Here is a 23,533-nt window from a genome sequence, read left to right on the forward strand (position 1 = left end):
AAAGGCAGGCTGTGATTGGGAGGGGGGGGAGTGTGCCAGAGACAGGCTGTGATTGGGAGGGAGTGTGTGCCAGAGGCAGGCTGTGATTGGGATGGTGCGTGTGCCAGAGGCAGGCTGTGATTGGGATGGTGCGTGTGCCAGAGGCAGGCTGTGATTGGTCAGGGGGGGGGGGGCATGGTAGCTGAACTACCAAATTCAGGAATGCTGTGTGTCTGCACAACGTCCTGTACGTCGAATGGCCAGCCAAAGGATGAGAACTGACCACACCAACACGGGTCAGATTCTGTGCTTTGTGTGGTCAGTTTAGATTAAGCGAGAGAGGACAGTGTCCAGAGGAAGGAGGGCCTGCCGTACCTCAGCAGGGGCCACTTTAAGAAATGTGGATTCAGTCAATGTCCATGGCAGCTCAGCTTCCAGGCTCTTACCGAACAGCCAGCCTCGTGCGTGGCTCTCTTTCCGAAGAGTCCTCCCCTGGTCACGTGTAGCGTTGCTGGGCCTCTCCAAACACAAGACAGCACTGGAACACCTTAGAATCCTCCTTCCAGTTACTGCACCTCTGACTAGCCAGTTCCGACGCCAGAAACAGATGGATCCGCACACCAGGCCATGAGGGCCCCTGGGGGCTGGTCAGGAGGACCGGGACCACGGAGTCAGCAACAACTTCTTGACCGGAACCCAGAACCACGTGACTTCAGCACCTTAAGTACCCTCTCCCGGAATACACAGCGAGATATACTGATTGGCTCCAAGAGAGATTGGTACCCAATGCGTCCAACCAGACTGTTTCAAGGCCTCCCACAGGTGCAAATCCCACCTAAGATCAGGCAGAACCTTAATACAGCCCAGCCAAACTGATGCCAAAGCACAATTTACCCCAAAACTTAACTATAGTTTTGGGCAAAAACTAAATTTACGAACATAGCACATACTCATTAGGAGTACCGGCGCTACACTTACTTAATGCATATATTTTAATATAGTAAGATTGGTTTGTAAGCAAGATAATGTTAGGGAAGTCACAGATTTCGCAAGTAAGACGGAAACAGAGTGTGTGAGATGTTATCTCTTGGCCAATGCCTGTAGTCATTCCTGTAAACCAGAAAACCTGCTTATGGGGACTACCGAGTCCTCTGATCAAACCACAAAAAAACACACACACACACATCAAATATATTCCAAAATACCAGCAAAGTGAGATTCAAGGAGGAGGATCAGGTTAAACTGAAAACAGAAGCACTTTCTTTTCCTCCTCCTTTCTGCTTTGAAAGAGTCAACTCAGCCCAAGAGTTCTCCAAACATTTTATGGAAACCAATAGTGTTCCTGGTGGAGCGCTGCCAGCCCGAGGTCACTCAGAGGAGTGTGGCAGTGTAAAATGCTCTGGAGTAGTTCTATACACTACAACCAGGGGTGGGTATACTTTCTTTCTGTATGGAATGGGCAGCTGCTGGGACTTAAGGGGCCATTTATACTAGGCGTGGATTTGGAAGTTGATTGGACCCCCTGCCACAGGCATGCAGGAACCTTTCATAATGCCTTAATAGTGCTCTGGTTGGCATTATCGGGCATCATTCCCTTTTACCCAATCCATCCCTCCTATCCAACCCTCCTTCCATCCTATCCAAGGAGGGGGATTAGGTTAAGCTGAAAACTGAAGAAGTTTTTTTTTTTTTCTGCTTTGAAAGAACCAACTCAGCCCAAGAGTTTTCCAAACATTTCATGGAAACCAATAGTGTTCCTGATGGAGCCCTGCCAGCTCACGCTCATTTAGAAGATTGTGGGCCAAAATGGCGATGAGCCAAGTTAAGATGCTGTGGGGTAGTTCCACAGACTAAAACCAGGGGTGGGTAATACTATTGGTGTAGAACGGGCAGCTGCTGGGACTTAGGCAAACATTTATACTAGACGTGGATTGGGCAGTTGATTGGACCCCCTTCCACTGTCATGGTGGCATTCTTCATGATGCCTTAATGGTGCTCTAGTTGGTATAAGGCATCCTTCCCATCTGTCCATCCCTTCTATCCATCTGTTCTTCCATCCTCTTCAAGGAGGGGGATTGGGGTAAACTGAAAATGGAAGTTCTTTCATTTCACCCTTCTCTCTGCTTTAAAAGAGCCAACTCAGCTCAAGAGTTCTCCGAACATTTCATGGAAACCAATAGTGTTCCTGGTGGAGTCCTGCCAGTCCTAGAGCCAGTCCTAGAGCGCTCGCTCGTCCCCCCCCCCCTTTCCTGGCCGGCCGGGTAGCGTGCTGGGACAAGGGTCTGATGTGGACCTGGGGGGACCCCCATGACGATTTTTTCAGCGTTGGGGTTCCCCTTTAAGTCCATACCAGGTGACGGGGCCATCGACACCTCCTTCGCTGGTCCCGTCTACCTGGAGACGCGCTCAAAATGAGCGGACTTTCCTCCGCGTGTGTGGGTGTGTCCGTTCATTTCAAAAGTACGGCGGATAGTCCGGCGGACTTAGTACGCCGTATTAGTCCACTGAAAAAGTGCCGTGTGTGGGCAAGTAGCCCGTTCGGAAAGTCCGCCGGATAGTCGGCTACGTGTGTACGCGGCATAAGAGTTCTCCAAACATTTCTTGGATACCAACAGAGTTCCTGGTGGAGCCCTTCCAGCCTTAAAGCGGAGTTCCACCCAAAAGTGGAACTTTTGCTCATTCCCCCCCTCCCCCCCAAAAGGTGCAAAAAGGGGGGGCGGGTTCCCTTATTTTTAAAGGTATCCTGATCCCACTTCAAGGAGCCACAGCCATGGACATTGACATCACGACTCAGCTGCCTCCTCTTCCCCCTGTCGCTGGGGCCAGTAGGAGAGAGGAGTGGAGCCTCACGTGAATGCGCAGTAGGGTTCCCGGTGTGAAGCCATAAGGCTACACTGCCAGGTTCCCTTAACCACAATGGCAGCTCCCGGCAACTGATGGAAAACATCAGCTGCGGTGTCACCATCACTGGACTCCAGGACAGGTAAGTGTCCTATTATTAAAAGCCAGCAGCTGCAGTATGTGTAGCTTCTGGTTTTTAATTTTTTTAGCCGTGGGTGGACCTCCGCTTTAAGCCTTTTTAGAAGAATGTGGGCAAAATGGTGATGAGCCAAGGTAAGATGCGCTGGAGTAGTTCCATAGAATACAACCAGGGGTGGGTATACCATAGAGTGGGCAGCTTCTTGGACTTAGGAAACCATCTATAAGAGACATTGATTGATCGGGAAGTTGATTGCCCCACCTTCCACTGTCATGGTGGCAGCCTTCTTGATGCCTTGACAGTGCTCCGGTTGGCATAAGGCATCCTTCCCATCCATCCTTCACTTTCTCCCATCCCCTGCTCCTTTCCAACACATGTGTTTGTATATAGGCAGCAGTTAAATTGGAGGTTTAAAGCAGCACCAACCAGCACAGCCTTTTATTATGACCACAAAGAACTGATTTCCAACATGCGACAGTTCCGAGCATTGGCCTTAACCCCGCCCACCACATCCTTCCACCAGACTTGTCTGAAATCACCTGGGCATCCCCGATCAAGCAATGCATTTTGTTCACTATTCAAGTAAAAACAAGTGATCCAAACCTTTGCAAAAGATAAAACGTAAAGATAAACTACGGCACATTTTTTTAAAAATTATATAAATATAAAAATAGCCACAATATTTATAAATCCCCTTTTTGGGCACCAAATACCTTCACCAAACTACCTAGTAAAAGTAGCCGTGACATCATCACTGTGCTGTACTTCGCACGTGCAGAGGGCAAAGCCGTGGAAGGGGCCGCAGGGTCCACCCACTACAGAAAACGACCGGAGGGGGCGTAGACAAGACCAGGGAGGGGCCCAGCAGGCCTCACCCACCACAAAAGAGGGCAGATACAAGACCAGTCACTCTGCACAAGGCGAGTGCAGAGTGGTGGGAGGGGCCCAGAAGTCTCCACCCAACCACAGGAGGGGCCGGAGACAAGACCAGTCCCCCTGCACATGAAGAGAGATCAGCAGTGGGCGGTCTTTATCACAGGAAGTCTCACACCGGATTACTGCACAGATCTGGAGGAAATACACAAAGATCTCCAAGATTCCAGAAGAAGACACACCGATGGATTTAGATGATATTTACTTAACCTGGAGTTCAACTTTAAAAGGAATATCATCTAATTTTTTTTTTTCGAATCTACAGGTAAATGAGATCATTGTAAAATAAAAAGAGTATTATCAATATGCAATCTTGTTTAACCCCCTTCCCACCGGCTGCCTCCCAGTCCTTTAAGGATTCTAAACAGTGACGGCCCGGCCATTAGGCACCCGAATGCATGGATCCCAATGGGGTTTTTTTTTTTTGAAGCACATGATTAGAGCCTGTGGCTCCAATTGGCTTTAAAAAAAAAAAAAAAAAAAAAAAAAAAAAAAGGGTGGGCTTGGGGCACCCAGTTGACAATAGCAAATTAATATTCGCTATGTACCTTCCCCTCCCCCCGATTGCCCTCCTGGCCAATCAGGAAGCTGGTCCTGAGACCTATTGGCTGGGAGTGTTAGGACTCCCGGTCAAATCGGGGCCCACTTCCTGTTTTGCCGGGAGCAGAAGCAAGGGCCCGGCTCTTCCCCGGAGCACCAGCCTCCTAAGGTAAGGCCACAGATCGCCGCCGTCAGTCTCCTGCGAGGGGGGGGGGGGCAGGTTTGTTTGCCGCCCCTTCCCCCCAAAAAAATATTGAGCACCAAGCGCCACTGGTTCTAAACCCTGGGAGGCGGATTCGGGCATTCGGGTTATGTGATGATGCTGGAATTAATTGGCTGTCAATGCACCCCAACATGCCAAATAATGGGAGTGAATTTATTATTTTTTTTGCAACATAATGGTTAACCGATGACCTGTAGGGGCTTTTAACCCCTTCCCTACTGGACCAATTCTGACGACATTTCTCGCCTACATGTTATAATCAGTATTTTTTGCTAGGAAACTACTTAGAACCTCCAAATATTATATATTTTTTGCAGAGGCCCTAGTGAATAAACTGGTGGGTGTTGCAATTTTTTTATGTCGCATGGTATTTGCGCAGCGGTTTTTCAAAAGCAATTTTTTGGGGGAATACACTTAAAATTATATTTATTGCACACAAACACTATATTAAACCTTAATTTTTTTTTGTTAAAATATAAAAGATGATGTTACGCTGAGTCAATAGATACCTAACATGTCATGTTTGTACGCCCTTGGAATGCCGCCAAACTACAGTACCTAAAAATCTCCATAGGTGGCGCTTTAAAGTGGTTGTAAACCCTTACAAACCACTTTGACTTATAAGTAAGCCTAGATTAAGGCTTACCTGTAGGTCCAAGAAATATCTCCTAAACCTACACGGCTGCTTGGGCTATTGAGTGTCATTCCTCTATTTCAAGGTTTTCTTGGAGGTCTTAGCTGGGTTACCTGTTAAAATATTATACAATGCGGAGATATGACCTTTCATTTTATCACATTTATGACATATGTATCCCATGGGCGACATAGTCATCAGGTCACTCTTGCGAGATAAAGTATTGAGGTAATGTTTTTTTATTTATTTATTTTATTTGGAACTTTTATTTTTTTACTGGCACTTCATTTTTATTTATTTTTTTTAACAACTTTATTGCTTTGACAAATAATAAACAACATCCCTTGTGACAGCATGGGCCATGACAGGTTCTCTTTATGGGGAAATCTGGGGTCTATTAGACCCCAGATCTCTCCTCTGCCCCCCCCCCCCCCCAATGCAGCCTCCACAGATCGGTCTGATCGGCTGCTTACCTGGCCAGGGTCACAGAGCGGGAGGAACAACAACATTAGTTTCTCTCTGTGTAGTGTTGCCTTCACTGCCGGGTGCAGTGGTCCCGAGCTCTGGGATCTGACAGGTGAGCCTGGGAAAGATGGCGATGGCAGCGGGAGGGGAGGGGTTACCTGCTTGCACTGCCCCCAAAAGTGATCAGGTGGCTGTTTAGCCACTCAGAAGAGAATCCGCTGATGTAAATTTTGATACCGGGTAGACATGTGCACTGCCGAAAAAAATTTCCGTTTCATTTGTTTTTTTAATTTTTCGGGTCATTCGTTATGATCGCAATACATAAATTCAAAATTTTGTAAATCCAAAAATAAGAAAATTATTCTTTCGAATTTTCAGATTTTCTAACTAACGGTATTGGATTTTTATTTCAAATTTGGCTATTAGTGAACATAACGAATATGAAGTTACGAATTATCAGAAATAACGAATGCTGCATCTAAACAAGTGGAATGGAACATAAATTAATAATAATAATAAGCTTTTAATCTTATTATTAATTCATTGCGTTCCATTTATTCAGATGCGGCATTCGTTATTTTGGATATTTCATAACTTCGTTATAATTTCGTATTTTATTACGTTCGCCAACAGCCAAATTTGAAAGGAAATTCGAATGCCTATAATTTAATAGTTAGTAATAGTCATGTTGGTATTAGTTCGTTATTTCAGATTTTAGAGGTTTTCAGATTTTCTCATTTCCAAATTTACGAATTCACAAATTTTCTAATTCACAATTTTACAAATTTTCTAATTCACAATTTTACAAATTTTCTAATTCACAATTTTACAAATTTTCTAATTCACAATTTTACAAATTTTCTAATTCACAATTTTACAAATTTTCTAATTCACAATTTTACAAATTTTCTAATTCAAAAAATGTACGAATTGTTTGATATTTAAATTTACGAACATTCTGAAAAATTTGTTAAACAGGTTCATTCATTCATTCAGATACTTCCAAATTAACGAATTTGTTGAAATTTGTTAAACTAATTTTGAAACGAATTGCACATGTCTAATACCAGAATGTAGCTGCAGGTATCATCGAGGTCAGGAAGTGGTTTTACCAATTGAAAATTTAGGACACTATAAAGTCTGTCAACGTTTCACACATGTGTGTGCAATTTTAAGGCTGGACATATTAGGTCTCTATTTACTCGGCACAACCTTATCTTTTATATTTTACCAATAAATTGGGTAATCTATCGCATTTGTGTGTCAGAAAAATAACTCTAGTGTAATTTTTACGGAAATTTTGTGCTGGTTAAACCTGTGTGTTAATATGTGACATTAAAAACAAAACAACAAAAAAATAAAAATAAAACTAGAACTACTACCATTTTATTCTCCAGGGTTTCTGCTTGTAGAAAGAAATTAGATCATCTTTTTTTTTTGGGGGGGTTTAAGTCACCTTCAGGCCCCATTCACAGTTCGGGTAGCGAGAAATCATAGGTTGGATTTGATGGACTTGTGTCCTTTTTCAACCTCACCTACTTTGTAACTATGTACTTCATGTCCATGCTCGCAATTTTGTGTGGGCGGCTCTTGCGCGATTCTGCGCATTCACTTCAAAGGGCTGTCATACACGCATTTGTCACCCAAAAGAAGCTCCTGCTCCTTTTTGGGGTGACAAGCTTCACGTGATTTCGCATTTCACATTGATCGCAGCCCAATTCTGTTGCACAACAATTGCGGATTTATTAATATTTTTTTAAATCTCACCATCTTTGTATTGAAATTTGGAATAAATGGCAACCAAACCCGCGTTGCGCATTTTGCACCGGGCGCCACGTGATTTGGAACCGTGGGCAGAATCATGGCAATTCCAAAATCGCTAAGTGTGAATGGGGACTTGAGCCTAAAATGTTTTTTTTGTTTGTTTTGTTTTTTTAACCATTTGCCAACTCTATAGCATTGATACACAGCGGCAAACCGGCTGGGCTGCGTCCGATTACGTAGCTATAGTAAAAGAAAAAAATCGGCGGCAACCCAAAGCTTCTTTTTATAGGAATTTAATTAGGCACAACATCAGTGTACAATCAACATAATGCTAACGCGTTTCGGCCGAAGCCCTCCTCATTAGTGATGGACGAACTTCCGACGGGACGTTTCGCGAACGCGAAACGCGAACGGACACAAACGTTCGCGAAAACGACCGTTCGCCGCGGGCTCCATTGACTTCAATGGGAGGCGAATTTCGCAAACCTTTAGGTCGAATTTGCGGCCACGGGGTAATTATTAGGGGGTAGCACGTAGTCCCACCACCTGGACAATAGCATAATACATGTATGAGGTGAATTTGGGATCGATAACTACAAGCATTTTTTTTTTATTTGGGAAATTGTTCTGACAATTCAGGACTATGGAGCTAATGAAGGCAATGGAGGAGAGGGAAGGTCAGGGACCAGGGTAGGCAAACAAGAGGGTGCAGGAGATACAGAGCACTGACAGCAGCACCGTAATACAGAGCACTGACATCAGCACCGTGACATACAGCGCTGACAGCAGCTCCGTGACATACAGCGCTGACAGCAGCTCCGTGACATACAGCGCTGACAGCAGCTCCGTGACATACAGCGCTGACAGCAGCTCCGTGACATACAGCGCTGACAGCAGCACCGTGACATACAGCGCTGACAGCAGCTCCGTGACATACAGCGCTGACAGCAGCTCCGTGACATACAGCGCTGACAGCAGCTCCGTGACATACAGCACTGACAGCAGCTCCGTGACATACAGCGCTGACAGCAGCTCCGTGACATACAGCGCTGACAGCAGCACCGTGACATACAGCGCTGACAGCAGCTCCGTGACATACAGCGCTGACAGCAGCTCCGTGACATACAGCGCTGACAGCAGCTCCGTGACATACAGCGCTGACAGCAGCTCCGTGACATACAGCGCTGACAGCAGCTCCGTGACATACAGCGCTGACAGCAGCTCCGTGACATACAGCGCTGACAGCAGCTCCGTGACATACAGCGCTGACAGCAGCTCCGTGACATACAGCGCTGACAGCAGCTCCGTGACATACAGCGCTGACAGCAGCTCCGTGACATACAGCGCTGACAGCAGCACCGTAAGCAGCCCCAGGAGGAAGTCAGCACAGCACAGGGATGGTGTGATCCCCTCATAATAAGAACCCCCAGGAGGAAGTCAGCACAGCACAGGGATGGTGGGAGCCCCTCATAATAAGAACACCCAGGAGGAAGTCAGCACAGCACAGGGATGGTGGGAACCCCTCATAATAAGCAGCCCCAGTAGAAATATGACACCGCTCAACCTCTTCAAAGAGGAGGGTAGGGGCATATAGTACGGTGTGCTTTTTTGGGTCAGGGAAGTGAGCCAAATGAATTAAGAAGGTCTGTGTGCTTGATTCCAAAAATTGTTTATAGACATATACATGGTCTACTGATCACATGTGTTGAATTCCTCCGAGATCCATGCCTCATTCATTTTTAGAAATGTGAGGTAGTTAACACTGTGGTGAGCTAGGCGAGTACGCTTATCGGTCACAATCCCCCCTGCTGCGCTGAACGTCCTTTCGGACAGGACACTGGATGAGGGGCAAGCCAACAGTTCGATTGCAAATTGGGCAAGCTCTGGCCAGAGGTCAAGCCTGCCCACCCAGTAGTCTAGGGGTTCATCACTCCTCAGAGCGTCCACATCGGCCGTTAACCCAATGTAGTCGGACACCTGACGGTCTAGGCGTTCCCTGATGCTGGATCCGGATGACACCTGTCGATGGGTCGGCTGAAAGAATGACCTCATATCCGAAGTCACCAACACATCTTCAAACCGGCCTCTTCTTGCAGGCGCTGTTGGATTGGTACCCGCAAATCCTTCTCTGGGAGTGGGAATTGCTCCTCTGCCAGCGCACGCAAAAGCAGAATGCAGCATTTCTCGAAGCAAGGCCTGGAAGTGCTGCATTCTGACAGCCCTCTGCGACGGCGGTAACATTTCCGCCATTTTGTGTTTGTACCGGGGGTCTAAGTACGTTGCCACCCAGTACTGGTCCTTGACCCTCATGCTTTTTATACGGGGGTCCCTATTAAAACACTGGAGCATGAAGGCCCCCATTTGCACTAAAGTGGAAGCGGTGTGGTGGCCTGGCTCCTGCTCATCATCCAGGATAATGTCGTCCTCTTCATTCTCCTCTCCCCATCCTCGCACAACAGGGATCCCAGAAAGGTTTAAAGCATGCTCTTCTTGCTCCTGCTCATCCGCCCCGGCACCATCCTCCTCTGACTCCTCATCAGACTCCTGTTGTTGACTTGTCTCAGATAGAGTAGCCCCCCCTGGGAATTCATCCAGCATTGCGACTTCCTCATCTTCCCGCTCCTGCTCCTCCACAGCCTGATCAATGACACGACGCAATGCACGCTCCAGAAAGAAGGCATAAGGTACCATGTCACTGATGGCGCCATGGCTGCGACTGACCAGTTTGGTGATCTCCTCAAATGGCCGCAGAAGTCTGCATGTGTCGCGCATGAGCAGCCACTGGCGCGGTGAAAAAAAACCCAGCTCCCCAGAACCGTTTCTTTCGCAGAGTTCATACAGGTAGACGTTAACTGCACGTTTCTGCTGGAGCAGCCTATCAAGCATATAGAAGGTTGAGTTCCATCGCGTCGGGCAATCGCAAATAAGACGTCTGACCGGCAGATGGTGTCGCCGCTGAATGTCAGCAAGGCGAGCCATGGCCGTGTAAGATCTTCTGAAATGGGCCGAGATTTTCCTTGCCTGCCGCAAGATGTCCTGGACCCCAGGGTATTTGACAAGGAATCGCTGCACGACCAAGTTTAAGACGTGTGCCATGCACGGCACGTGCGTGATTTTGCCCTGTTTCAATGCGCTAAGCAGATTGGCACCGTTGTCACACACCACTTTACCAACTGTCAAATTGAGCGGTGTTAGCCACTCATCTGCCTGTGAACGCAAAGCTGAAAGGAGTGCCGGGCCAGTGTGGCTCTTTGCTTCCAGGCACAACAGACGCAGCACGGCATGGCAACGTCTCACCTGGCATGTGGAATAGGTTCTGGGGAGCTTGGGCGGTGCAGTGGAAGAGACGCTAGCAGCGGAAAAGGAGGAGGCAGCTGAGGAGGAGAGGGAGGAGGATGGAGTAGGAGGAGGAGAAGAAGAGTCAGGCCTGCATGCAATCCGTGGCGGTAAAACCAAATCTACACGGGTGCCACGGGTTACATGCTTGACGGCCGTCAGAAGGTTCACCCAGTGGGCAGTAAAACTGATATACCTTCCCTGCCCGTGTTTGCTAGACCACGTGTCTGTGGTCAGATGTATCTTGGCACCGACACTGTGTGCCAGAGATACATTCACTTGCCGCTGAACATGGCCATATAGCTCTGGGATGCCCTTCTCTGAGAAATACTTCCTTCCTGGGACCTTCCATTGTGGTGTTCCAATGGCCACAAATTTGCGAAAGGCCTCCGAGTCCACCAGTTTATATGGCAGTAGTTGGCGGGCTATGAGTTCTGACAAGCCAGCCGCCAACCGTTGGGCAAGAGGGTTATCCGGCGTCATCATTTTTTTACGCTCAAACATTAGGCCCACGGAAGCCTGCCTTTTTGCAGAAAAATGTGAGCTTGGCGTGATGGAAGGTGGAGTGGAGGACAATTGTGAGGAGAGAGGAGAAGGAGAAGTAGAAGACGAGGCTGGACGGTGAGAGCCTGCAGTGTGGCTTTGTGTGTTCCGTTGCTCCCACTGGGCTCGGTGATGGCTGCTCATGTGCCTTCTTAAGGCGGTCGTCCCTAGGTGAGTATTGGGCTTACCGCGACTAACGCGTTGACTGCAAAGATTGCAGATGGCAACGCTATTGTCAGCAGCGGACACGTTAAAAAAAGCCCACACTGCGGAGCCATGTGCCGGTGTCCTGGGAGCGCCAGATGTGACCGTACATGGTCGATGACTCGCTCCTGATACATTTGCAGTCTGCTTTGTCCCTGCTGTGCAATGTAAGTCATTGCTGCTTCTCCTCCCTATCTGCTGGTCCATATCTCCCTCTGAACTCCCCTCCTCTTCCTCTCTTGTGGGCACCCACGTGACATCACTAGACACGTCATCATCAACGTCACCTTCCCCACCGCTATAAGTAGAGTAGGCAGCAACACCGGGGACCAACCTCCTCCTTGGGCTGATCTGGGTACTGGCGTCAGACTGCTGAGTAGCGCTTGTTGCTACCTCCTCTTCCTGATCCAATACCAAGAGTGGCTGCGCATCAGAAATGTCCTCTTGATATGGATCGGAAAATAATTCCAGTGACTCAAGCGGAAGGTATGTGGTGGTGGTGGTGGTGGTCGTGTTGTTGGTGGTAGTGTCTTTGGGGGTGCACATAGCAGAGAGTGAAGAAGAGGGTGCAGATCGAGAGGATGAGGAGGGTGCAGAAGAGTAAGGCTGAGCGAGCCACTCAACCAAGTCTGGTGCATCCTTTAAAGTAATTGAACGCACCTTCTGCAACTTCCCACTTTGGCTCAAGCCTGTTGCTCCTGCCCTACCCCTACCACCCCTGCGGAAGGGCCTGCCTCTTCCTCTGCATGTCATTTTTTAAATGACCCTGTGACAAAACTCTTAGTCCCTATACCGCTGAAGGACTGCTGCAGTATAGGTGAGCGGTCAGCAGTGGTGCACGTCAACCCTATCTATTGTGGACCTATAGCGGTCCTTACAGAACAGCAGACTGTACCGCACTCAAGCCTATGTACCGTAGCACCCTATACCAAGTTACCAGTCCTTATAAGAACTTTTGTGGACCAAGCAGGTTGTGTATTAGTGTTTAGCAGACTGTACGTCAGTCCCTATACCGCTGAAGGACTGCTGCAGTATAGGGCAGCGGTCAGCAGTGGTGCACGTCAACCCTATCTATTGTGGACCGATAGCGGTCCTTACAGAACAGCAGACTGTACCGCACTCAAGCCTATGTACCGTAGCACCCTATACCAAGTTACCAGTCCTTATAAGAACTTTTGTGGACCAAGCAGGTTGTGTATTAGTGTTTAGCAGACTGTACGTCAGTCCCTATACCGCTGAAGGACTGCTGCAGTATAGGGCAGCGGTCAGCAGTGGTGCACGTCAACCCTATCTATTGTGGACCGATAGCGGTCCTTACAGAACAGCAGACTGTACCGCACTCAAGCCTATGTACCGTAGCACCCTATACCAAGTTACCAGTCCTTATAAGAACTTTTGTGGAACAAGCAGGTTGTGTGTTAGTGATTAGCAGACTGTACGTCAGTCCCTATACCGCTGAAGGACTGCTGCAGTATAGGTGAGCGGTCAGCAGTGGTGCACGTCAACCCTATCTATTGTGGACCGATAGCGGTCCTTACAGAACAGCAGACTGTACCGCACTCAAGCCTATGTACCGTAGCACCCTATACCAAGTTACCAGTCCTTATAAGAACTTTTGTGGACCAAGCAGGTTGTGTATTAGTGTTTAGCAGACTGTACGTCAGTCCCTATACCGCTGAAGGACTGCTGCAGTATAGGGCAGCGGTCAGCAGTGGTGCACGTCAACCCTATCTATTGTGGACCGATAGCGGTCCTTACAGAACAGCAGACTGTACCGCACTCAAGCCTATGTACCGTAGCACCCTATACCAAGTTACCAGTCCTTATAAGAACTTTTGTGGACCAAGCAGGTTGTGTGTTAGTGTTTAGCAGACTGTACGTCAGTCCCTATACCGCTGAAGGACTGCTGCAGTATAGGGCAGCGGTCAGCAGTGGTGCACGTCAACCCTATCTATTGTGGACCGATAGCGGTCCTTACAGAACAGCAGACTGTACCGCACTCAAGCCTATGTACCGTAGCACCCTATACCAAGTTACCAGTCCTTATAAGAACTTTTGTGGACCAAGCAGGTTGTGTATTAGTGTTTAGCAGACTGTACGTCAGTCCCTATACCGCTGAAGGACTGCTGCAGTATAGGGCAGCGGTCAGCAGTGGTGCACGTCAACCCTATCTATTGTGGACCGATAGCGGTCCTTACAGAACAGCAGACTGTACCGCACTCAAGCCTATGTACCGTAGCACCCTATACCAAGTTACCAGTCCTTATAAGAACTTTTGTGGAACAAGCAGGTTGTGTGTTAGTGATTAGCAGACTGTACGTCAGTCCCTATACCGCTGAAGGACTGCTGCAGTATAGGTGAGCGGTCAGCAGTGGTGCACGTCAACCCTATCTATTGTGGACCGATAGCGGTCCTTACAGAACAGCAGACTGTACCGCACTCAAGCCTATGTACCGTAGCACCCTATACCAAGTTACCAGTCCTTATAAGAACTTTTGTGGACCAAGCAGGTTGTGTATTAGTGTTTAGCAGACTGTACGTCAGTCCCTATACCGCTGAAGGACTGCTGCAGTATAGGGCAGCGGTCAGCAGTGGTGCACGTCAACCCTATCTATTGTGGACCGATAGCGGTCCTTACAGAACAGCAGACTGTACCGCACTCAAGCCTATGTACCGTAGCACCCTATACCAAGTTACCAGTCCTTATAAGAACTTTTGTGGACCAAGCAGGTTGTGTGTTAGTGTTTAGCAGACTGTACGTCAGTCCCTATACCGCTGAAGGACTGCTGCAGTATAGGGCAGCGGTCAGCAGTGGTGCACGTCAACCCTATCTATTGTGGACCGATAGCGGTCCTTACAGAACAGCAGACTGTACCGCACTCAAGCCTATGTACCGTAGCACCCTATACCAAGTTACCAGTCCTTATAAGAACTTTTGTGGAACAAGCAGGTTGTGTGTTAGTGATTAGCAGACTGTACGTCAGTCCCTATACCGCTGAAGGACTGCTGCAGTATAGGTGAGCGGTCAGCAGTGGTGCACGTCAACCCTATCTATTGTGGACCGATAGCGGTCCTTACAGAACAGCAGACTGTACCGCACTCAAGCCTATGTACCGTAGCACCCTATACCAAGTTACCAGTCCTTATAAGAACTTTTGTGGACCAAGCAGGTTGTGTATTAGTGTTTAGCAGACTGTACGTCAGTCCCTATACCGCTGAAGGACTGCTGCAGTATAGGGCAGCGGTCAGCAGTGGTGCACGTCAACCCTATCTATTGTGGACCGATAGCGGTCCTTACAGAACAGCAGACTGTACCGCACTCAAGCCTATGTACCGTAGCACCCTATACCAAGTTACCAGTCCTTATAAGAACTTTTGTGGACCAAGCAGGTTGTGTATTAGTGTTTAGCAGACTGTACGTCAGTCCCTATACCGCTGAAGGACTGCTGCAGTATAGGGCAGCGGTCAGCAGTGGTGCACGTCAACCCTATCTATTGTGGACCGATAGCGGTCCTTACAGAACAGCAGACTGTACCGCACTCAAGCCTATGTACCGTAGCACCCTATACCAAGTTACCAGTCCTTATAAGAACTTTTGTGGAACAAGCAGGTTGTGTGTTAGTGATTAGCAGACTGTACGTCAGTCCCTATACCGCTGAAGGACTGCTGCAGTATAGGGCAGCGGTCAGCAGTGGTGCACGTCAACCCTATCTATTGTGGACCGATAGCGGTCCTTACAGAACAGCAGACTGTACCGCACTCAAGCCTATGTACCGTAGCACCCTATACCAAGTTACCAGTCCTTATAAGAACTTTTGTGGAACAAGTGAGTTGTGAATGTTTAGCAGACTGCAGCAGAAGGGCAGCAGTCAAGTATAATATCCTTTCTATATTTGGAAGAAAGAATATTATACATGTACAAGCCTATTACTGTACCACTGATACCAGTCCTGAAAAGAACCTTTGTGGAACTAATAATAACAGCAAGTCTTTAAAATTACCCTCACTGCCTGACAACACTGCTTCCTTCCTGTCCCTATACAAATTGGCAAAAAAAGAGAACGATTAGTGGTTACTGGAACAGCTCTTTTGTGGACCTTGATAGTAACAGCTAATGATGATGATGATGATGATGATGATGAAAGACTAATCTGGCTGTCCCTGTAGCATACACCGTCCTTTCCCTTTCTCTAAACTAACAAAAGACACTCAGGCTGCTGCAAGAATCAGCAGCACAGCAAACCTATCAACACCTAACACCTATACCAGTCCTGAAAAGAACTTTTGTGTACCAAATAGCTAGTGGTTTATCTCTCCCTACTCCACACAGGAACCTGTCCCTATCTTAACAGAAGAAAGAATGTAAAATGGCCACCGGATCGGGTGTATTTATAGGTTAGGGGGAATGTACAAGTGTCCATGTGCTGTCATGTCTCAATTGGCTGTCCTGTATCACATGATAAACGTGTCACCAAAGGTTAAAGTTCTTGTATACATTAAACACGTAAGTCCGCCGCGGCGAACGACGGAAAAAGGCGTTCGAACGTGCGGACCGCGAATGTCGGAAATTCGCCGCGAAACGACCGCCGGGCGAACCGTTCGGCCATCACTACTCCTCATAGCTAGTACGTGATCTGACACTTCCGGGTAGGGGAAGCACGCGCGTATCGTCGGTGGTGACCCATTAAACACAGCAGATGTTGATCACCAGGTGCCGGACATTGGATTACTGCCTGCACCCGGGGATCATCATGTATTTACACAAGGCAAAAGCCCTTTCCTGTCAGCGGGGAAAGGAATAGATTTTCTTTCCTCGCAAAGCAAGGAATAAATTCCGTCTCTTCCCCTGGTTAAAGCAGCACACAAAGTACACAAAAACACTGGCTAGGCACACACTTAACACTTTGATCACCCCTAAATGTTTAACTCCTTCCCAGCCAGTGTCATTAGTGCAATTTTTTTTAGCACTGATCACTGCATTAGTGTCACTGGTTCCCACAAAGTGTCAGTTAGTATCCGAAAGTCCGCCGCAATATCGCAGTCCCGCTATAAGTCGCTAATCGCCACCATTACTAGTAAAAAAATAAAAAAATAAAAGTATATATCCCATAGTTTGTAGACGCTATAACTTTTGTGCAAACCAACCAATATACACTTATTGGGATTTTATTTTTTTTACCAACAATATGTAGCAGAATACATATTGGCCTAAATTTATGAAAAAATTAGATTTTTTACATGTTTTTATTTGATATGTTTTATAGCAGAAAGTTTAAAATATTGGGTTTTTTCTTTTTCCAAAATTGTCAGTTTTTTTTTGTTTATAGCACAAAAAAAAAAAAAAAAAAAAAAAAAAATGCAGAATTAAAAACCACCAAGAGAAAGCTCTAGTTGTGGAAAAAAAAAAAAAAAAGGACATCAATTTTATTTGGGTACAGCGTTGCATGACTGTGCTTTGTGACTGTGAATTGTCAGTTAAATAACGCAGTAGCGCATCGCAAAAAAATGGCCTGGTCATGGGGGGGGGGGTAATGTTCCGATGGGTATTATAGCTCGTTTGTGATTTGTCTAGAAACCATAAAAAAAAAAAAAAAAAAAAAAAGAAGAAGATGTGATGCAATATATATATTACAACGGCGATATGCCGTGAGTGGCGGCTCCTGTGCGCATGTGCGGGAGTAACGTCATTGCAGCTTTGTCGAATGACAGCGCCGCAGCAGTGAGACCCACAGAGAAGATGGATGTGCCGGACTTCAGGGGACAGCGGTGACTTCGCTGGCTCCTGTGTCAGGTAAGTGACACATAATGGGCTACTATGCGATGCGATGCAATGCATAGTAGTCCATTATGCTTTACCTTTGCAGAGAATGAAAGAGGAAGTAACACCCATCTTTAAAACAAGTGAGAAAAATAAAAAAATGCAAAAATGGTTCCAGCAGCAAAAGGGTTAAAGTTTGGGCTAATGCATTCAGGGATCTTTCCTGGTCTCAATGGTTCCCTTAGATTAGGGGTCTCCAAACTTTCTAAATAAAAGGGCCAGTTCCCAGATAGTGTCCCATCATTGGGATCAGTGGGAGGAATAGTGCCCCATCATTGGTATCAGTGGGAGGAATAGTGCCCCATCATTGGTATCAGTGGGAGGAATAGTGCCCCATCATTGGTATCAGTGGGAGGAATAGTGCCCCATCATTGGTATCAGTGGGAGGAATAGTGCCCCATCATTGGTATCAGTGGGAGGAATAGTGCCCCATCATTGGTGTCAGTGGGAGGAATAGTGCCCCGTCATTGGTGTCAGTGGGAGGAATAGTGCCCCATCATTGGTGTCAGTGGGAGGAATAGTGCCCCATCATTGGTATCAGTGGGAGGAATAGTGCCCCATCATTGGTATCAGTGGGAGGAATAGTGCCCCATCATTGGTATCAGTGGGAGGAATAGTGCCCCATCATTGGTATCAGTGGGAGGAATAGTGCCCCATCATTGGTGTCAGTGGGAGGAATAGTGCCCCATCATTGGTGTCAGTGGGAGGAATAGTGCCCCATCATTGGTGTCAGTGGGAGGAATAGTGTCATAACACACACACATATATATATATATATATATATATTTATTAATTACACACATATACACTGTATATATACACACACACACACTTCGGCTAGGTTCTATGTGTCAGGAAGGCGTTAAAAATTGTGCGTTTTCCTGCCGCGCTGCCCTTTTGCAGAGGGGCGGCGGTGCCATTAATTGCACCGCGCGGCTCGGTGCGGCACATTTTTGGAAAAGGGTTTCTTGAGCATAGGGCTGCCCATTGAAATTAACAGGCTGCCCTACACCCGACGCGCCCAATCGCGCATGCGCTCAGTCACAACTGTACGTGTGAACCAAGCCTTGCACATCTACAGTGCCATGGTGCCAGACAAACCACATCCAATACATCAAATATCACAACTCACCCAACTCAGCAGCAGAACGATCAAAGTATTCTTCATGGTGAGAAGAGAGCTATGGAGAGGATACAAAGTATCGAGTCATGGATCACCAATTGTTAGTGCGACGTTCAGCGATATTCGTCCTCCAGACACTGAAATTAAAGACATTAACAAGCACCACTGAAGTCAGCTGCATGTTTTTGGCTGTGTCAGCCACGCCCCCTGCGCCTATCGTCTAAATCAAAACCCACACTAAGGGGAAGTGCGTTGACATCAATCCTCAGGTCTAACCACAGCACATTTCTGAAAAATGACTTACTACAGGGGAAGAAACGTCGAACATTAAATACAAAATAAACCCGGATGCCTTCTGACTAGCGATAACCATCGGGTTGCCTGAAATACCGCCACAGCAATACACAATAATTAGCGGCCAATTAATATTTTGCATGAGAGAGATATATATATATATATATATATATATATATATATACACACACACACACACACACACACACACACACACACACACACACACAATCTCAGAAAAGAGAGTACATCCCTCATATTTTTGTAAATATATTTTCTTTTCATGTGACAACACTGAAGAAATGACACTTGTCTACAATGTAAAGTAGTGAGTGTACAGCTTGTATAACAGTGTAAATTTCCTGTCCCCTCAAAATAACTCAACACACAGCCATTAATGTCTAAACCGCTGGCAACAAAAGTCAGTACACCCCTAAGTGAAAAATCTCAAAATTGGGCCCAAAGTGTCAATATTTTGTGTGGCCGCCATTATTTTCCAGCACTGCCTTCACCCTCTTGGGCATGGAGGTCACCAGAGCTTCACAGGTCACCACTGGAGTCCTCTTCCCCTCCCCCATGATGACATCACGGAGCTGGTGGATGTTGGAGACCTTCCCCTCCTCCACCTTCCGTTTGAGGATGTCCCACAGATGATCAATAGGGTTTAGGTCTGGAGACATGCTTGGCCAGTCCATCACCTTCACCCTCAGCTTCTTTAGCAAGGCAGTGGTCACCTTGGAGGTGCGCTTGGGATCGTTACCAGCGGTCCAGTCTCAGAAGGATGGGGATCATGCTCTGCTTCAGTATGTCACAGTACATGTTGGCATTCATGGTCCCCTCAATGATCTGTAGCCCCCCAGTGCCGGCAGCACTCATGCAGCCCCAGACCATGACACCCCCACCACCATGCCTGACTGTAGACAAGACACACTTGTCTTTATACTCCTCACCTGGTTGCCCCCACACACGCTTGTCACCATTTGAACAAAAACTGACGGTTACTTACTGATAACTGTGTTTCTACGAAACCTTCCAGGAGGGCAACACATGAGAGATAATAGGCTCCTCCCTACAGGAAACACAATCAAATCACAGCTTTTTATAAGGCCCGGCCTTACCCCTTGGCCCTCAGTAGTTGTAAAGTAATACTCCCAAACGATTCACAAGGGTTATTCCAACATTTAGGCACTTACCACCTAATGTGTACATATTCCTCCAGCCATAACAGGGCGAGAAGTAAGCCTGCCATCCTGGAAGGTTTTGTAGAAACACCATTATTGGTAAGTAACCGTCGGTTTTCTCACCTCACCTTCCAGGACGGCAACACATGAGAGGATAATAAAGAAATCCACAGGACTACCTTAGAGTCGGACCACTGCCTGTCATATATTTCAACCGAAGGCTAGGTCTTGCTGCGATAGGACCTCCACTTGGTAGTACTTCAAGAAGGTGTCTTGACTGGACCAGGTGGCTGCGCTATGAATTTGAAGCCAGATGCAGCCATCAAAACAGCCACATCTGGCTCGAGAGCCATAGGTTCCCTACCCCTGACCTAGAGACTGAAAATTTTGAGGCTTGAAGTCCCTTTCTAGGTCCAGAGAAGAGGATTAAAAGATGATTAGATCTCCTAAATTCTTTTACCCTCTGTAGATAAGAAGGCATCTCCTGACATCTAAACAATGACATTTATTTCTCCCCCTCATTCTTAGGGTTCTCGCAAAAGGATGGCAAGTTTATTACCCGAGTCCTATGGAAGGCTGAAGATACCTTAGGCAGATATATTGGGGATCTGGCTTGCGGATGATTCTATCTAATAGTAGGATCAGCAAAAGGGGTTCTTTCATGGAAAAACCCTGTAATTCCCCTACCCTCCTAGCTGTAGTAATTGCTAGGAGAAAGGCTAGTTTTATGGTCAATAGAACCCTTGTTAGATCCCAATGTGGGAATCATTCTTGACAGGAGTAGCCCTAACCCCGGCTACCAAAAATCTTTTAATTAAAAAGGTTCCTTTGCTACTCTAGTGTCAAGAAAAAATTATATATATATATGACACTTAAAATACTATTGCGATCTTAATAAATGGATATGCCTAATACCATCAAAGTTAACAAAAGTAAACGCACTGCAGAGTCAGCTATGGCTTACGTTATATACATTTCCTTACATTGGCTAATAAAAAAAAAAAAAAATGTAAACAATATCTCATCCCCGTCAACCCTTAAACATGCAAAGGTCAATACAACCAGAAAGTGCTATATGCTTCTTGGATAGGTGCAAATAAATGAGGATAAAAATTAAATAGGTTAATAATAGGACAAAGAAGGCTAAGAATGAATAGACAATAAAGTGGCTACACAAAACTATTATAAATAAATTCACAGAGATACCATCCAAAATAAAAAAAAAATAAAAATCAAATCAATAAAATATGGTATAAAAAGTAAATGCCCTACAGAGCCTATTCATCAAGTGCGTTAAATTTAGTTGTTGAAGTGATCTTCTTGTGGTTGAATACATTTGCGAATTAGGCCCTGCAGGGCGTTTATTTCATATCATAAGTCATGCACGTCTGTGTGGTTTTTGCATAGCCTTTTTTGTTTTATTGTAATCAAATTAACTTTTATTTTGCACTTATTGAATAAGCACATAGCACTTTTTATTTGATTCTTGCACTCACAAGCTAAATTTAACACACTTGATGAATAGGCTCTGTAGGGCATTTACTTTTTATACCATATTTTATTGATTGATTTTTTCTTTTGGATGGTATCTGTGAATTTATTTATAATAGTTTTGTGTAGCCACTTTATGGTCTATTCATTTTTAGCCTTTTTTTTCCTATTAACCTATTTAATTTTTATTCTTTATTAATTTTTATTATTTATTTTATTTTATTTACTTCCAGAGCAAACGCTGGGGCAAATACACTATTTTACCAAAAGCATTGGGGCGCCTTTAGTGACCCCCCAGTCTTAGTCCGGAGGGTTCAATATTGAGTTGGCCCTTTGCAGCTATAACAGCTTCACCTCTTCTGGGAAGGCCGTCCACAAGGTTTAGGAGGGTGTCCATGAGAATGTCTATCGTGGGCTACCTGTCAACTGCAGGTAGGTGACAGGTAGACCGGGAACAGGTCTGCGCCGCTGACCCCGCTACTGCTAGTGCCAGTCCTTCTCTCCCCCCCCCCAGCCTCCTCTGCTGCTCCTTCAGTTCTTCTCTCCCCCCGCCTCCTCCTTCTGCAGGGTGATCAGTCTGGTCTCCGCCCCCTCTCAGTGTAGTCTGTAGGAGTAGATGGAGCCTTCTGGGCCCCTCCCACAGCTCTACTCGCTCTCTCTTCTTATGCAGGATGACTGGTCTCGTCTCTGCCCCCTCCTGCAGTTTTCTGTTATGGGTGGAGCCTTCTGGGCTCCTCCCACAGCTCTGCTCGCTCCTCTCTCCTTGTGCAGGGGGGCCGGTCTTAAGCCTCGTACACACAATCGGATTTTCCGCAAAAAGAAAAACAAAAAACCTCAGACTTTTGTCCGAAGGCGTGTGCCTGGATTTTGTCTTGCATACAAAAACGGTACACAATTGTCTGCCAACAAACACGAATGTAGTGATGTACTACGAGTTGAAAAAGAGGAAGTTCAATTGTCAGGAGCCACCCTTTGGGCTCCTTCTGCTAATTTCATGTTAGTAGAAGTTTGGGGAGTGTTGATTCGTGCTTTTCATTTTGACCTTTTTATCTTACGCTTTTCAGTTTTGTTTCTGTACGGCCGTTCCTCAACCAGCCATGTTGCGGAATCGGAGGGGATAACGTGTTATTTATTATTGGCCTTGGAGTTTGGACTGGACTTGGGTCAAAGCAATGTCCAGGAACAGGAACAGGAACAGGAACAGGAGGAGGAGTTCTTGGACCAAAAATTTGTTGCTTTATAAATCGTGACCAATTTTGTCATATGCCTTTGCTGCGGGAGCTCCAGGAGAATAATCCGGACGATTTTTGGAATTATCTCTGGATGACGGACCCCTGCTTTCACCAACGCTTGGCATTGCTGACCTCCTATATTAAAGAAGCAGGACACATGCATGAAGCTTTTATTTTTTGGTTGAATAATGATGATTCGATTTGTTATATTTTCTATATTTTTGGATGCATAGAATGCAATTTTTGGTTAAGCTCTATTGGCAGATAGCGTGTCTAATTTTATTTGTTTTCTTTTTTTAATGCACAATAAAAAAATAAAAAAAAAAATAAAAAATAATGTGTAGAATAATACTTGGCTCTGTGTTTTACTTCAACTGACAGTTTGGGAGTCGGCAGTTACATTTAAAAAAATACAATGTAACATTAACAAGGGACACAACATAGTTGTATCTTTGATCTTAAAAATTACGGGATAATGGTGTTGTGGTAACTTGCACCAAAAAAATAAAAACACAAATAAGCATAATAATATTCTTGATATCGCTAGAAAAAAAAAACAACCCTTGAAAATTTGTTTGCATAACTCCAGAAGAGAATTGTGCGCTGCATTTATAATTTAGCCGCGTCACAAATGTTAATTCTCCATTACGAACGCTCGTTTACAAGACCGAGCGCTTCTTCCTTGCTTCCCGAGCATGCGCGTTTGTACTCTGGACTTTTGTCCGACGGACTTGTGTACACACGCTAGGAAAATCCAACACCAGATATTTGTCCTCCAGAAAATTTTAAAGCC

At 46.1% G+C, this 23,533-nt stretch overlaps 1 protein-coding gene across 1 annotated transcript in view; it reads right to left on the reverse strand.

Annotated features, from left to right (window-relative positions):
* The window catches only part of TNFRSF25 (TNF receptor superfamily member 25), a 106,908-nt gene extending 88,197 nt beyond the window's left edge, over positions 1-18,711 (reverse strand). The window contains exon 1 of the mRNA XM_077458333.1: positions 18,552-18,711. Within this exon, the coding sequence (XP_077314459.1) occupies positions 18,552-18,587 (36 nt within the window). The 5' untranslated portion in view covers positions 18,588-18,711. The remainder of the gene's footprint in view (positions 1-18,551) is intronic.
* Between the last annotated feature and the right edge of the window lie 4,822 nt (positions 18,712-23,533).

Source organism: Lithobates pipiens, unplaced genomic scaffold (genome assembly GCF_037356315.1).
Source record: "Lithobates pipiens isolate NorthernLeopardFrog02 unplaced genomic scaffold, aLitPip1_a1.2 Scaffold_27, whole genome shotgun sequence".
In the NCBI taxonomy this organism is placed as follows: domain Eukaryota; kingdom Metazoa; phylum Chordata; class Amphibia; order Anura; family Ranidae; genus Lithobates; species Lithobates pipiens.